At 42.7% G+C, this 17,241-nt stretch overlaps 1 protein-coding gene across 2 annotated transcripts in view; it reads right to left on the reverse strand.

The window, feature by feature from the left end:
• Window positions 1–17,241, reverse strand: part of LOC142161481 (rap1 GTPase-GDP dissociation stimulator 1-like) — a 220,611-nt gene that overhangs the window by 54,758 nt on the left and 148,612 nt on the right. For both annotated transcript variants that reach the window (XM_075217152.1, XM_075217151.1), the window contains exons 3-4: window positions 2,377–2,499; window positions 179–304 (exon numbers count right to left, since the gene is read on the reverse strand). In XM_075217152.1, the coding sequence (XP_075073253.1) occupies window positions 179–304; window positions 2,377–2,499 (249 nt within the window). The remainder of the gene's footprint in view (window positions 1–178; window positions 305–2,376; window positions 2,500–17,241) is intronic.

Consider the following 17,241-nt stretch of genomic DNA (forward strand, 5'->3'; position numbering starts at 1 on the left):
TGTGTTCTCAAAGTCATTACACATATCCTATTTTCTGTGGCGACTGCTATAAATGTTGATTAGTTTAAACTTTTAAATTTAGTTTAGGCTTAACGCTCACTAGTCAGCCTCTGTGGTGATTAATATGGATACTGCCTGTGCACATATTATGCATGTTTTAATCAAAATTTTCACTTACGGTTTTCATAACAAATACGACCAATGGCTCTGCCAGAATGAAGAAGCATCTCCTGATCGGAACTCTGCAGCAAGGGTACTAAGGCCATCACCAGCCCTGCATCAATACATGGTTTTCTGGTTTCTTCTACATACAGAGAATTTGTGTTACGTAATCTTCATGAAAGATAGCTAAATAAAAATGATACTTGAAAATAATGTTAACAAAAGGTCAAAAAGAACTGCTGCTGGGTTAGGATGCCAAAAAGCAAGATGAATGGTCCCATAATAAAACTTAACTTGGCCACAGAATAAGATTTAGCAGGGATGCAGAGATGAACCTCGGTCAACAGTGAGGAGGACTCTTGGTGGCACTACCGAGGCTTCGTGGAGGAGTGTGCACAAACGGGGCCAAATAGGAATCTACTGATATTTGCAGTCACTTTCCTCACCCACATTCCAGCTCAGACGAGACCCATCAGTCCCCACCATAATCTCTGCATTGGGCCATCAGAAAAAAACTAGGTCTAGTAACGCGAAAAACACAATAGTATGTATGTACTTACAGAATGTAAATTAAAGATAGACTCAATTATTGGCCACAATAAGTAAATGTGTGTGCGTGTATGTGTATAGCATTCTAAATTAAAGCTAAAAGCTAAGTTTGAACATTGACAACATAAGATATCAAGTTCTATTCAGTTTGCAAATCCTAAAGATTTTGGTCCCGATTTAACTCAACGCAACTTACATGCAATTTTCAGTTTAAAAAAGAGCACAGAATTTGTGTCTAGTTCTGACATATTCAAATCCATGCTGATCTTAAGATGTATTTTGATTTGAATCTAGGTAAAAGTATATTCTGCCTAAAAGGTACTTGCTGTATGCTAACGGAACAGAGTTCAGCATAAGTACAAGCATATTCTCAAATCAGAATGCATACAAAAGAAATTATACTTTAAAATAAATGAACAACCCTAAACACTATAAAATTGAATAAAAATTATTGGTTTAAGTTATTATATTTTATTATAATATTTTTCATATTTAATATATAAATCACAATTTTTTTAATGATTACTGTACATACAAAGCATTTTTATAGTCTTATTTGCATGCACATGTTCGGTGCTATTTAGTGGCACGCATACGTCTACTTTGAACAAGCCGTGTCAGTCATTACTTCCAGGCAACACTTACCCCTGCCATGATATGTCTGAAACCATGCATTCTTAAGAGAAACCCAGGACTTAAATCTGAGGCATCTGCATTTGCACGCTCTTACTGTTCATTGCCGGTGTCTGTCGGCCCCTTTCCATCCCAGTTGCCCAGCCAAAGTCATAGACAGTAGTAAGTGTCATTTGCATTCAGACATGAATTGCATGTAATTTTGCTCATTGGCAAAAGGTCAGTTTCTGAGCATATCCTCCCCTCCACTCACTGACACTGTCGGGCCGTAATGATGATGTCACGTCCGACAGTCAGTGAGGGGAGGAGACGGAGCAGAGATGCGGCGGTGGTGATCCATAGCCCCTTTCCCCTCCCTGTGGATTTATCAGAAGCTGCGCGGCGGCCGTGGAAGGTATGGTCAGCGGTCGCCGCACAGTTTTAAAGTAATTTTAATTCTGTGGTGCCCTCCAGAGCCCGGCGCCCTAGGCAACTGCCTAACCTTGCCTAATGGGAGCACTGGGCCCGAATATTGCTATTTTACTTTTATTACCACAGTACTACTGTGTTTTTTTTTGTTTTGTTTTTTATATCATGTGATGTAGTGACTCAATTTTAAGTTAAGAGGGATGGTGGGTAGGGGATGAACACAGGATTCTAGAGGATTTCCAAATGCATATAAAACACTTTTTTACATTTGTATATATATATATATATACATATACGTGTGTGTGTGATTACGGTATGATACATTATGTATTTACCATATACAGTGTACGTATGTGTATTAATATTTTTGCAAATAGTGGGCAGAAGTAAATCCTATTTAAGTCCCCAGGCTGTATGGAAATTAGAAGTGGTGGCATGACAAATGTAAGTGAATGGGATTTGATAGTTCTACAATCAAAGCACACATATATGTATATATATATATATATATATATATATATATATATATATATCCTTTTAGGCTGGTAATCTTAATTATCAATCAGTAGCATGGCTGTAAATTTAGACGTTGTAAATTATTGTTAATTCAAGGCCAGTACTCACCATTCTTTGCCAGCTCGGCCAGCACATATGCCGCTTTTTCTGCACAAGATGGACTTGTTTTCAGTATTCTGGCTAGCGCTGGTAAAACATCATAATCTGTTAGCAGTTTGGCAGATTTCTGCACTGTAGAAAATACAAAAAGAGGCAACAATGAACTTTGTCATGTTACTAACTCTGTACCAAAAATACATTTTGACAGTATTGTCTTAGCTTTGGTTTTTTTTATCTTTGAATTCAATACAGATTTGTTTAATGTATATAAATATAACAAAGCTTTTGCTACTGATAATCCTAATAACATGCTTGCTTCCTCTCCCAGAATGTCCAGGAGACTCTTAAGCTTTGGGGAGCTGTCCCACAGAAGGCCACACTCCTGCATTCTGCCAACTTTCAAAGTGATGCGGGCATGGGCTTAATGATTTGCTGCAAATAACATCACCCTGGCCCCACCCCCCAATGCGTGATGGTGCAAATCAGGGGGTGGAACCATGATGACTCAAATCGTATCGCCATGCTCCGTACCACTTGGATCCTGGAGATTACGAAGGGGATGTAAAAAAGTAAAAAAAAAGTCAGAATGTATGGGTTATTAGTAAATGTTAATATAATATTTAAAGGCATTTTAAACTCATTTTACTGCTTTTGAATATGATTTAATGGAATCATGGTGCTGTAGAAAAAAGTTAAATGAAAAGCAAGTATTTTTGTAAATCCTAGGCCTGGTTTACAATAGAGATGAGCGCACTCGGATTTTGTGAATCTGAGCCCACCCGAACCTTTCCGATCCGAGTCGGATCCGAGACAGATCTGGGTATTGGCGCCAAATGAAAACTTGAAACCGAGGCTGTGAGTCATAATCCCGCTGTCGGATCTCGCGATACTCGGATCCTATAAATTCCCCGCTAGTCGCCGCCATCTTCACTCGGGCATTGATCAGGGTAGAGGGAGGGTGTGTTAGGTGGTCCTCTGTCCTGGTAGATCTCGTGCTGTGCTGTTTAGTTCTGTGCTGTGCTGTTTAGTTCCGTGCTGTGCTGTGTTCTGCAGTATCAGTCCAGTGGTGCTGTGTGCTGTGCTCTGTCAATTTTGAGTTCAGTGGTGCTGCTGGGTCCTGTGCTGTGTCCTGTTCAGTCCAGTGGTGCTGTGTCCTGTGCTCTGTGCTTCTAAGGGCATAGTTATTTCCCCATTATTCCCAAGTGTTTTAAAAAATAAAAAAAAGTCATAAAAAAAAATACAAAAAAATAATTAAAAAAAAAATTAATTACAACAAAATTTGCAAAACCAATCCTGCAGTATAAGCCCATTGGTACTGCAATATTACCAAGTTCACACATTCAACAGTAAAAGTCCAGTGGTGCTGTGTGCTGTGCTCTGTCAATTTTGAGTTCAGTGGTGCTGCTGGGTCCTGTGCTGTGTCCTGTTCAGTCCAGTGGTCCAGTGGTCCTGTGTCCTGTGCTTCTAAGGGCATAGTTATTTCCCCATTATTCCCAAGTGTTTAAAAAATTAAAAAAAAGTTATAAAAAAAAAATACAAAAAAATAATTTTAAAAAAAATTAATTACAACAAAATTTGCAAAACCAATCCTGCAGTATAAGCCCATTGGTACTGCAATATTACCAAGTTCACACATTCAACAGTAAAAGTCCAGTGGTGCTGTGTGCTGTGCTTTGTCAATTTTGAGTTCAGTGGTGCTGCTGGGTCCTGTGCTGTGTCCTGTTCAGTCCAGTGGTCCTGTGTCCTGTGCTTCTAAGGGCATAGTTATTTCACCATTATTCCCAAGTGTTTAAAAAATTAAAAAAAAGTTATTAAAAAAAATAATTAAAAAGAAAATTAATTACAACAAAATTTGCAAAACCAATCCTGCAGTATAAGTCCATTGGTACTGTCTGCAATATTACCAGGTTCACACATTCTGCAGTATCTTGTGCTACATATAATGGAGAGCAAAAATTTGGAGGATAAAGTAGGGAAAGATCCAGACCCACTTCCTCTTAATGCTGAAGCTGCTGCCACTAGTCATGACATAGACAATGAAATGCCATCAACGTCGTCTTCCAAGCCCGATGCCCAATCTCCTAGTACAGGGCATGTAAAATCCAAAAAGCCCAAGTTCTCAAAAAAAAGCAAAAAGAGAAACTTAAAATCATCTGAGGAGAAACGTAAAGTTGCCAATATGCCATTTACGACACGTAGTGGCAAGGGACGGCTTAGGCCCTGGCCCGTGTTCATGACTAGTGGTCCATCTTCACCCAAGGATCTTAGCCCTCCTCCTCCTGCCCCCCCCTACAAAAAATTGAAGAGCGTTATGCTGTCAGCAACAAAACAGCAAACAACTCTGCCTTCTAAAGAGAAATTATCACAAATCCCCAAGGCGAGTCCAAGGGTGTTGGTGGTTGTCAAGCCTGACCTTCCCATCACTGTACGGGAAGAGGTGGCTCGGGAGGAGGCTATTGATGATGTAGCTGGCGCTGTGGAGGAACTTGATGAAGAGGATGGTGATGTGGTTATTGTAAATGAGGCACCAGGGGGGGAAACAGCTGATGTCCATGGGATGAAAAAGCCCATCGTCATGCCTGGTCAGAAGACCAAAAAATGCACCTCTTCGGTCTGGAGTTATTTTTATCCAAATCCGAACAACCAATGTATGGCCATATGTAGCTTATGTAGAGCTCAAATAACTAGGGGTAAGGATCTTGCCCACCTAGGGACATCCTCCCTTATACGTCACCTGAATAACCTTCATAGTTCAGTGGTTAGTTCAGGAACTGGGGCTAGGACCGTCATCGGTACAGGGACACCTAAATCCCGTGGTCCAGTTGGATACACACCAGCAACACCCTCCTCGTCAACTTCCTCCACGATCTCCATAAGATTGAGTCCTGCAGCCCAAGTCAGCAGCCAGACTGAGTCCTCTCCAATACGGGATTCATCCGAGGAATCCTGCAGCGGTACGCCTACTACTGCCACTGCTGCTGTTGCTGCTGTTAGTCGGTCATCTTCCCAGAGGGGAAGTCATAAGACCGCTAAGTCTTTCACAAAACAATTGACCGTCCAACAGTCGTTTGCCATGACCACAAAATACGATAGTAGTCACCCTATTGCAAAGCGTATAACTGCGGCTGTAACTGCAATGTTGGTGTTAGACGTGCGCCCGATGTCCGCCATCAGTGGAGTGGGATTTAGAGGGTTGATGGAGGTATTGTGTCCCTGGTACCAAATCCCGTCGAGATTCCACTTTACTAGGCAGGCGATACCAAAAATGTACAGAGAAGTACGAACAAGTGTCCTCAGTGCTCTGAAAAATGCCGTTGTACCCACTGTCCACTTAACCATGGACATGTGGACAAGTGGTTCTGGGCAAACAAAGGACTATATGACTGTGACAGCCCACTGGGTAGATGCATCGCCTTCCGCAGCAACAGCAACAGATGCATCAGTAGCAGCATCTACAAAATGGCTGCTCGTGCAAAGGCAGGCAAAATTTGTGTATTACAGGCTTTAATAAGAGGCACAACGCTGACAACATATTAGAGTACCTGAGGGAAATTATCTCCCAGTGGCTTACCCCACTTAGACTCTCATGGGGATTTGTGGTGTCAGACAATGCCAGTAACATTGTGCGGGCATTAAATATGGGCAATTTCCAGCACGTCCCATATTTTGCACACACCATTAATTTGGTGGTGCAGTATTACCTCAAGAGTGACAGGGGTGTGCAGGAGATGCTTGCGGTGGCGCGCAAAATTGCTGGACACTTTCGGCATTCAGCCAGTGCCTACCGCAGACTAGAGGCACATCAAAAAAGCATGAACCTGCCCTGCCATCACCTCAAACAAGAGGTTGTGACGCGCTGGAACTCCACCCTCTATATACTGCAGAGGATGGAGGAGCAGCAAAAGGCCATTCAGGCCTACACAGCCACCTACGACATAGGCAAAGGAGTGGGGATGCGCCTGAATCAAGCGCAGTGGAGACTGATTTCCGTGTTGTGCAAGGTTCTCCAGCCGTTTGAACTTGCCACACGAGAAGTCAGTTCCGACACTGCCAGCTTGAGTCAGGTCATTCCCCTGATCAGGCTGTTGCAGAAGCAGCTGGAGAAAGTGAGGGAGGAGCTGGCAAAGCATTGCGATCCAACAAAGCATGTAGCTCTTGTGGATGAAGCCCTTCGTACGCTTTGCCAGGATCCGAGGGTGGTCACTCTTTTAAAGTCAGAGGAATACATTCTGGCCACCGTGCTCGATCCTCGGTTTAAAGCGTATGTTGTGTCTCTGTTTCCGGCGGACACAAGTCTACAGCGGTGCAAAGACCTTCTGGTCAGGAGATTGTCCTCTGAAGAGGACCGTGACATGCCAACAGCTCCACCCTCATTTTCTTCCACATCTATGGCTGCGAGGAAAAAGCTCAGTTTTCCTAAAAGAGCCGCTAGCGGGGATGCTGATAACATCTGGTCCGGACTAAAGGACCTGCCAACCATTGCAGATTTGTCTACTGTCGCTGCATTGGATGCTGTCACAATTGAAAAAATGGTGGAGGATTATTTTGCTGACACCATCCAAATAGACATGTCAGACAGTCCATATTGTTACTGGCAGGAAAAAAAGGCAGTTTGGAAGCCCCTGTACAAACTGGCTCTATTTTACCTGAGTTGTCCCCCCTCCAGTGTGTACTCGGAAAGAGTTTTTAGTGCAGCGGGGAACCTGGTCAGTGAGCGGCGAAGGAGGTTGCTTCCTCACAACGTTGAAAAAATGATGTTTATAAAAATGAATAATCAATTCCTCAATGAAGTACAGCACTGCCCTCCAGATAGTACAGAGGGACCTGTGGTTGTGGAGTCCAGCGGGGACAAATTGATAATGTGTGAGGAGGAGGAAGTACACACTGTAGGGGGAGAGGAATCAGAGGTTGAGGATGAGGACGACATCTTGCCTCAGTAGAGCCTGTTTAGTTTGTACAGGGAGAGATGAATTGTTATTTTGGTGTGGGGGCCCAAACAAACCAATCATTTCAGCCACAGTTGTTTGGTAGGCCCTGTCGCTGAAATGATTGGTTTGTTAAAGTGTGCATGTCCTATTTCAACAACATAAGGGTGGGTGGGAGGGCCCAAGGACAATTCCATCTTGCAACTATTTTTTTGGCATTATGTGACCATTCAACAGTCGTTTGCCATGTTCAAAAAGTAAAAGAAAATGTCAACAAATTCCAAAAATTTAATCAAAAGTTAAATGCCCTGTCATTATTTAAAACAAGAGGGTTTGACGTGCTAGAATTAGTGTAGTGTTAATATGTTATAAACACTACACTTGGAACTTGGAGGAGGTATTGTGGGGCAGGTATCAAATTTAGTACCGGGGCCACCCCACTACACAGTCCAGAATTTCTTTTTTGGAAATTCAGACATGTGGAGGGTTTTTTATTAATTATATTGTGGTGACCACTCCTCTACGCAGTCCAGATACATTTATTGGTGCGAATCATACAAGTTCAGGGTTTTTAAATTATATTGTGGTGACCCACTCCTCTACGCAGTCCAGACACATTTATTGGTGCGAATCATACAAGTTCAGGGTTTTTAAATTATATTGTGGTGACCCACTCCTCTACGCAGTCCATATACATTTATTGGTGCGATTCATACAAGTTCAGGGTTTTTAAATTATATTGTGGTGACCCACTCCTCTACGCAGTCCAGGTACATTTTTTGGTGCGATTAAGACCAGTTGATGGTTTTCTTATTATATTGTGGGGACCACTCTACTACGCAGTCCAGAAAGATACCTCGTTGCAACGTTTTGGACTAATAACTATATTGTGAGGTATTCAGAATACACTGTAAATTAGTGGAAATGCTTGTTATTGAATGTTATTGAGGTTAATAATAGCGTAGGAGTGAAAATAAGCCCAAAAACTTGATTTTTGAACTTTTTATGCTTTTTTCAAAAAAAATCCGACTCCAAAACCTTAAATCCGAAAACCTTTCGGCAGGTGTTTAGCGAAACAAATCCGAACCCAAAACATCGCGAAAATCCGAATCCAAAACACAAAACACGAGACACCAAAAGTCGCTGGTGCACATCCCTAGTTTACAAACAGGCACCAATGCAGTGCATTTCATTCTCCACAAATTTGCCTAACTATCTACTGGGTACATACATCTCTGCTCACATCCTTGCCAAGAAAAAAGGGGACATTAACACAAAAATAGACACACAACATTACAAAACACACCCATAAAGTCTTTTTCCATGATAATAATATCTGCTAGCAGTTATGCATCTTTAAATCATACTTGTCAACTCTCCCGGAATGTCCGGAAGACTCCCGGACACCCGGGAGAGTATGGCAGCCTCCCGCATCTGCCCACTTCCTAGTGAAGTGGGCAGAATTAAATAAAAAATGCTGCGTTTCCCTGAGAATCGCGGCATTTGGCCCCGCCTCCCACTGTAAAATGACACGTTTGCATCATTACATAACGGGGTGGGGCCAAAATGACGCGATTTTCTGAGCACCAACCCCTGCACGTCCACCGACAGCTCCCGGACGCCGACATCCATAAGTTGGCAAGTATGGTTTAAGTACCTCTATTTTTGTTTGAGTCACTTTCTTATCTCCCTTGATGTTCTAAAAAACTGATACCCTCACTTCCACCATAATCTCTTTACTACTGCAAGTAAAATTTTGTTATTTTCTCTTTCAGAGATATGTTTCGAGAGGAAGAAAGTGAAAGGTAGAGAAGTAACCAAGTGCATATGTGCACTGCGCTCAAATTATAGACAACACGAGTGTGTTACAGCAGCAGTGGGACCAAGGTATCCCTCCTTGATTAAATATCTAATACAGTATAAAGTGTCCCATCTGCTCTCATAGTAACTATTTACAAAACCAAAATAGCAGAATAAAGAAATTGACACTTTATACTGTAAAAGGTAGAGAAGTGCAAGAAGATCCAAACATTACCACCAAGAACCATTCACGGCTCACAGATACATGCAAAAAAATACGTTATCCTTCACAGTAATTTTTTACCATTGGTCATTAAAAAAGTAACATTTACTTTACTGCCCACAACACAAATAAAGAACCAGAAAAGGTGTTCTGGTGCTCACAGATTAACTTTAAGAAGTTAATCTTGATTTGCTGTATTTTTCCAACTAGTCTTTTGCTAGTTTTATTAGCTATCTGAGGGCTGGTAGTTAGCCCGAAGGCGTACAAACACCCAGGTTGTGGTAAATCCTGCATTGGTGCCCTGCAAGAGTTAGTCTGTCGCCCTATAGTGAGACAATAGATGGTAGCCAATCAAAGGTGGGTTAAGGAGACATCCTGTGTAATGGGAGGTTATACACGTTTGAGCATAGGCAGTTTTTTCTTATTCTTGTCACTGGAAATTTCCCCCTGACGGTTGCTTTGTGATATTTGGTGTCAACAATGTATTTTGCTCTGTTTCTGCAAAGATTATCAAATATATATTTTTTTTTGCCTCTCTGTTATTTCCTATCTGTATTTCTGAAGTCTCATTCCATTTTCTGTTCCTTTCTTTTCCTTCACATCTCTTATTTCCCTTTTGTTTCAAACCTTTCTTCTTTCTTTCCTTGCCTCCATTTTCCCCTTTTTCTTTCCGTCTCAATTATTGTTTTTTATCCCTTCTCTCTCCCTATCTTCATTATTTGCAATGCTTTGCCAGAAATATTCCTGCTGCCCCTTTCTACTTCTCATTGAAGCTTCATTGACTCCTCCACCATTTGCATCCAGCCCCCTACAGCTGGGATACAGCATGCCCCTTGACAGTTAGCTACCTGTTCCCCCCTTACCTGCCTGCTCCACAAAGGTCTACTTCTAGGCAATCCCATTCTGGCTGCTCTGGTAGTGGTGCATATGCGAGGGAAGTGGCTCACTTGCCCGTCTGCCATTCTATCATCAGGCTATTCCAGCCTGTAGCTGCACCCTCTTCTGTTGATGCAACTGAGGCTGCTAATGCTCCTCTTCCCTCTATCTCGCAAGTCTTTTATTTTACAAAGCCTCCTGCAGCTCAGGGTGATAAACTGAGTACCAATACTTCAGTGCATACACTGAATAAAAATGTTGTTGGTTCTTATTATCCTTCTTAGATTAATTTGGTGATTAAGCAAAGCCAGCAGCCAGCACTTTGTCTTAACCCTGTTGGTTTTCCTCTTCAATCCCTTGAATTAGACATTTGTCCCAATGCCACAGTTACTTCCCCCATTTCACATCCATAGGTATCCCCACTCCCAGTTGCCCTCTCCATATCACACTCTCATGTGTACCCCTGCCCATTTGCCCAGCCCATGGCAAGGCCTTTAGATTTTTATGCCCAAGTTACCCCCCCCCTCGTGTTACTGCTCTTAGGTACTTTTGTCCAAGTTGCCCCCTCTATGTCACTGCCCATAGATACTATAGATACTATCAGACCAGTTGACCCCTCCATCTCACAGAAAGTGGATCATTCTGCCCCAATTGCCCCCTCCATGTCACTTGCATTAGGTTTCACTGCCCAAATTGACCCTCCACATTACAGCCTTTAAGTAACCCTGCCCATTATTATTATTATTATTATTATCTTTGACTTATAAGGCGCCAAAAAGGGTCCGCAGCGCCGTACATTACATATACAGAAAACAGAACCAAGACACAACATGATACACAAATATATACAAACACAGGTGACAGGGTAAAGCAAATCAGATTATCAGATTATATCTGACAGATAGTGAAAGGGATAGTAGAAATCAGCAAGAAGAAGGCCGGAGATTAATAAAACAGGGAAAACAGGGCTAGTGAAGCAGGCCAAGAGGTACAGAGGGTGAAGGAACAGTAGAAGGAGCACACAAGGAAAGAGGGCCCTGCTCATGAGAGCTAACAACCTAAAGGGAAGGGGGAGCCACATAAAGGGTGGTACTGACTAGGGGAGAGAGCCAGGACAAGAAAGTTAGGAGCACTGATAGACTTGAATAAAGAAATGAGTCTTAAGGGCACGCTTGAAGCCTTTGAGAGTAGATGCTAACCTGATGGAACGTGGAAGATCGTTCCACAGCAGGGAAGCAGCACGGGCAAAGTCCTGAAGACGAGAGTGAGAGGAGGTGATCAGTGAAGTAGTGAGGCGGCGGTCAGAGGCAGAGTGGAGGGGGCGGGTAGGAGTGTAGGTAGAGATGAGATTGGAGATGTAGGGAGGGGAAGATTAACTAAGAGCTTAGCCCATTAGCCCTATCCATGTCACATCCTGTAGGTTCCATTGCCCCAGTTGCCACCCCATTCCACAGTGCAAATTTCACCATGCCCCAGTTGCTCCATACATATTCAGCCCATATTTTCCTATACCCCTATTGCCCCACCCAGTCCATTCATTCCTCAGGTATTTCTCTCCGTCTGCTTCTTGCTTCAACTGTGTTGCAGCCCACTTTTTCTTTCACCCATTATTATTACCTCTCAGTTTCCCTCATCCTATTCAATGCCTCATACTCTCATGTCCCCCCAGCCCAAGTTGAACAGTTTTCAGGTCATCCTTTTAATTCCATAGAATTGGGATCCCATAATCTAACTCCTTAGCATTTGCCTCCTATGGCCTGTCAGTCCTCTTATCCTGTATACCAGCCGTCTCCTTGGTCTTCCTGTTTTGGCCAGCCTAGTTCATGTTTTCCTGGTGTACCCTCTCACATCTCCCAGTGGCCGGAGTCCCCCACTAGTTTATAACCTTCAGGTACCAGTTTGAGCACCTCAGGTTGTGGTTTTGTTCCTTCTTCTATGCCTAATTTTCCCAACATTCCCTGTTTTTCCTTTATTGTCATGCTTCATTATGTTCACATTCAGTTTCTCCACTCCTGCCTGGTTCCACAAGTTTTCCTCTGCTTTCCCAGCCCCATACAGCCAAGCCCTTTAACCTCCTTCAAAACCCATTCCCTCTCACAATCCTTGGTGGCTCATTCACGGAGCAGTCTTTTGCAACACTAGTTGCCTATCCCCGTCTTGTATGTTGTTGCCCACCATGACAAGTCAGCCCTGGCTGCAATGTATACTTATCTGGCCTTGAGTGTTCACCCCCCTCCCTGCATATGGCCGAAAACACTTTCCAGGTTATTTTTCCTCTGCCCCTGTTTTGGATGTCCCAGTTGCTCCATCACTTATTGGTATCCCAATCACACATTTGAACAATGAACAATATGAAAGCAGAGGTACAGCTTCTGACCCTTTTGAGCAGGGTGTCCTTAGTTTGCTCTGACTTGTCTCTGGTCATAGTCTTGTCCCAACTTGAATTGGTCAACAAGTGTCTGCCCAACACTCTGGGTACTGTATTTAAGAGATGAGAAATTTTATTTGATGATTTGGCGTGAGGCTCCTAATGCAAGAAGCATTGGGACCCACTAATATAGAATTTATGTCAATGTGTTGAAGGGAGTGTTTATTTATTTTTTTGGCCTGTTATTTGGAGACCAGGGGGTAAATGTATTAATGTCCGGATTCTTCAACTCTGGCGTGTTCAGCGTCTTCGGCGATTAAATTTAAAGCGGTGCTGCATTGTAAAGGGAAGTTTCCCTTTACAATGCAGCGCCGCTTTAAATTTAATCGCCGAAGACGCTAAACACGCCGGAGTTGAAGAATCCGGCCATTAATACATTTACCCCCAGGTCTGAGGAACATATGAACATTATAAAATACATGTATATGATCCAGGTTATATACACAATGTCAAGGGGTAATATGTGGAGGAGGTACGACAAGGCTTTTTGGATAAAGCAAGATGGGATGAAAGTCATGGCTTTTGAATGTAAAGATGTGGAATTGTGGCTGGAAGTTACAAAGCCTACCTTTTTTCAGGAAGGTTGGACCTCAAGAATCAGGGCAGGGCAGAGAAGCCTGGTACAACCTGCTAGAGGATAATCTTTTGCATTCAACAGTGGGCATTGTGACAAGGGTGCAGCTTGCAGATTGTCAGGTTAATGATTTGGGTGGTGCTACTAACTGGTATTGGCTCTACTGTACATGGATGTGCAGAGTCTACCTCACCCCCGGTATTCACCAGGGACCCCTGCAAGGAGTTTTGGACTTTGCTGCTAAGGGAGCGCAGGTCGCGATTCTCCAGGACAGTTACCAGTGTAGTAGAGGTGTGGGTGGTCAGGACAATCTGGGTCAAGCCAATTGGACAGCACAGTACCAAAGGAATGGTCAGAGTAGCCGAGGTCAAAACAGGAGATCAAGCAAACCAATTCAGGATCAAGCGGAATAGTCAATGTACAAGCTGGGTCAAACAGAGTTCAAAAGCAGGAGAATAGCACTTAGAACACTGAAAGCAGGAAAATACCTGATACTCTGGCGCCCTAATGGTGTCAGAGTTAGGTTTAAATAGAGGTGTTAGGCAAGTGATTGGCAGTGACGTCACTGCCGACTCAGAGTCAGAATTAGCACCCCATTGCCTAGCAATGGGACGCGCTCCTGCACCTGCTCAGGGAACATCCTGATGGTTGGGGAAGCAGGGCCTCTGTTGCCTAGCAACAGAGCTTCCTCGGCCGGAAGTGGCAGACAGCCGTCCCCGCTTTATGGATGCAATGTGGGGATGGTTCAGATTCAAGCATGCTTGTGCAGGGTTTGGAGGAGGACGTCCTAAGAAAAAGTGAGATAGGCAAACAGGACAGGCTCCAGATGTGTGCACTGGGTCCAGCTGTGCCCTTCGGTAAAGCAGTTTCACCCGTGATGCTTAATGATATTGCTAAATAGCCGGGTTGGTACCACAACAGGTAAGTGGCAAAATATGAATATAGGGGATTTTGGAAGGTTTCAGCTGCTCTCCATGGCAATTAAAGTTAGTACGGGAGATTCCTGGTGTAATGAAGGACAAGGTTTTGAGGGAAATCCAGTTGGGGATGAATTATGGCTCTTTTCAGTCACACCCTTTACCAGATTTCATATTGTCCCCGATGGGGGAAAAAAAATAGCCGGGGAAGTTTCATTTAATTCAACACCTGTCTCACCTGGCTGGGATTCAGACTCTTGTGGCGAGATTTTGTTTGCAACACAGGCTTTATTTACAGTGCTGGTGGTACCCATAACAGTTGACAACACTGAAGATAGACAAGATATCTTATTTAGGAATTTAAATTGATAGTAAAGCAGGTTGCAGTCTGCCAAGGTTATTAAATTGAAAGGTTTGTTGAAGATGTTTGAAGGTGCTAGTAAGGTTATTCTGAAGCCGGTTCAATCACTTTTCAGCCTTCTCAATTCTTCATGCAGGGTTTTACCAATTGGTAGAATTTTTTATGGAAAGCTGAGAGGGTTGAAAGCTCAGAGCTACAATAGGGGGTTGAAAGTGCACCATTACATTAGACAATGTGGTTCCTTTGTGGGGCTCTTCTCCCATGTCTTACTATAACCTTCAGCTGTTTACGGACGCTTCTGTGTCTGCCGGCATTGGGATTTATCTCAAAGGGTATTGCCAACATTTGGCCTTCTATATGACTCGAGGAGAGGCTCACTAAGAATTTGCTTTTGTTTAAGCTATTCCCAATTATAGTTGCCATTGAATTTTATGGAGAGATTTTGAAAAACAGAAGCATTGTGTTTTGGTCTGATAATTTAGAGGTAGTTCAGGGTCTTAATAAAAAATGGGAATCATCACACATGGCAAAAATGTTAATTAGACACTTTTTCTTAAAATTCCTGTGTGGTAATATTATTTTCGATGCAAGGTATGTACCTGGCTTGAATAATAATATAGCTGATGCTTTGTCGCAGTGGGATAGATTTAGAGAATTTGCTCAATGTTATGATTCCTAGTAAACTTAGCAAGCAGCCATGGAAGTATAATATAAATGTCTTTATTCCAGCAAAATATATAAGCAAGGGTTCAGTTCAATGAACATGCAGGTTTTCATAAACAGGTATAACTCCCAACATAAACATGAACGGGTGTGGCAGGAAGGTACACAGAAATAACAGGTTCCACAGAATGCTAATGTAGTTTGAATGCAGGGATAAGGATGATGAGTTACCCAATTCCAGGATGCAAAAGTCTGTCCAGGAAGCAAACAGAGTCCAGGCAAAGTAACTGACACAAGCAAATAATCAAGGTCCAGGAGTCAGGCCAAAAGGTCAGGGCAACAGGCAAAACAGCGTGGTCCAAGGTACAGGCAAATGACTCGGGGTCTCAGGCAAGCAGGCAAAGTCCAAGGTACAGGCAAATGATTTGGGGTCTCAGGCAAGCAGGCAAGGTCCAAGGTACAGGCAGGGGTCATACACAGAAGTTCAGTCCAGCAGGTATATATCAAATAACACAGGAGCAGGTTAGCAGCAGCCAGGAACAAACAGGATGAACTGCACAGAGCACAGCTTGAGGCAGGTATTTAAAGCAGTGTGACAGGTGCAGTTCTAATTAGGCCTCAGGCAAGAAGATTAACTCCTTCAGTCATGCTGAAGAGTTTAGGAACAGAACAGCAGCACCTCTGGTGGTATAAGGTACTGCTGCTAGATACAAAACACAGGAAGAGTTGTAACACTCCAGCGGCAAAACTAGTGAGCTCATCATGCCCTTCTTATGTTTGGCAGATTATCAAGCCAGTATAGAAGGTCTAGCCGGGAAGGCCTTGGCCTCTGCCACTTTGAAGAGCTAACATAAGAGAAATATAGAATTTCTAGCGCTACTTTTTTCACGCTTCGAAGAGATGCAGGGAAGCTGGGAATGAATGGGAATATTTCAGTTTTGCAGCCAAGTTAAAACATAGGAGCATTTTGTCATTTAACTGGGATAATTTTTCATCAGGGAGATCCAAAGCCTCTATGGGAGCGGCACTAAACAGGTATTTAGTTCTTTTCAAAATTTCTGTGCAGACCTGATATCACAAAATCTTTCTGGTCAGTAAGGCCATAAAAGGTTGGGCCAGAGTTAAGCCGGTAATGGAGGATAGTAGGCGACCAATGGAAAATAAACTTTTGACTAAATATATAGTGAAAGTGATGTTTAGTTTGGCTTTTTCTATTTCTTTTTTTCATAGCTTTCAGGGTTAGCGAATTGGTAGTGCCATCTAAATTTTCTTTCAGTTCTGGTTTGTTGTTATATAAAAACTAGAGATGTTCAATGACCCTATGTTCTGGTTTTGGTTTTAGAGCTGGATTAACTTCGTGTTTTGGTTTTGGCAAAACCGCCCTCGCGTGTTTTGGTTTTGGATTCCTATTTTTTTCTAAAATCCCTAATTTTTTGCTAAAATCACATATTTTTGCTTCCCCCCTACATTAGTATTAACCTCAATAACACAAATTTCAAGTGATTTGCAGTCAATTTGTACCATCTCATAGGTCACAATATTATTTTCATACACTTTCAAACAAAGACTGTAGCGACCTGGCTGGATGCTCAGCGAAAAAGCAATGACTCAAACACACGGCAGTTCCTAGCACATCTAGGAAACATTGCCACACAGCAGTGTCATTAAAGAAAAGTGGTGCAAGATGGAATTTTCCTTGGATCATGAAATTAGTTATGGTTCATTTGATCGTTCCACCTGTTCCTTGCTTTTATTAGACCCAGAATAATCCAGGGTGCCAGACAATGCACTAAAAAGAGCCATTGTAATTCACAGCAAAAAGCAAGTTCATCGCTGAGCTTCGAATCAGCCCCAATTCCCCCAAAATTTTTATATAGTTAGGTACCTTTGACGTAAACTGCAGATTACAAACACTTTGTGCAATACTGATGAAACAGCAGCAAAGTGGAAGGTAATACATATAGACATCCATGCTTACATTACTTCTGCAAGCAACGTTGTTCTTTGTTAATAAAGCTGTTGCATTTATACCGTTCCAAAAAAATAAAAAATAATCCTCCACCATTCTTTGGATGTTGATAGTTGATAGTAGGAGTAGGTGGAGTTA

This window comes from Mixophyes fleayi, chromosome 6 (assembly GCF_038048845.1).
Source record: "Mixophyes fleayi isolate aMixFle1 chromosome 6, aMixFle1.hap1, whole genome shotgun sequence".
Taxonomy (NCBI): Eukaryota; Metazoa; Chordata; class Amphibia; order Anura; family Limnodynastidae; genus Mixophyes; species Mixophyes fleayi.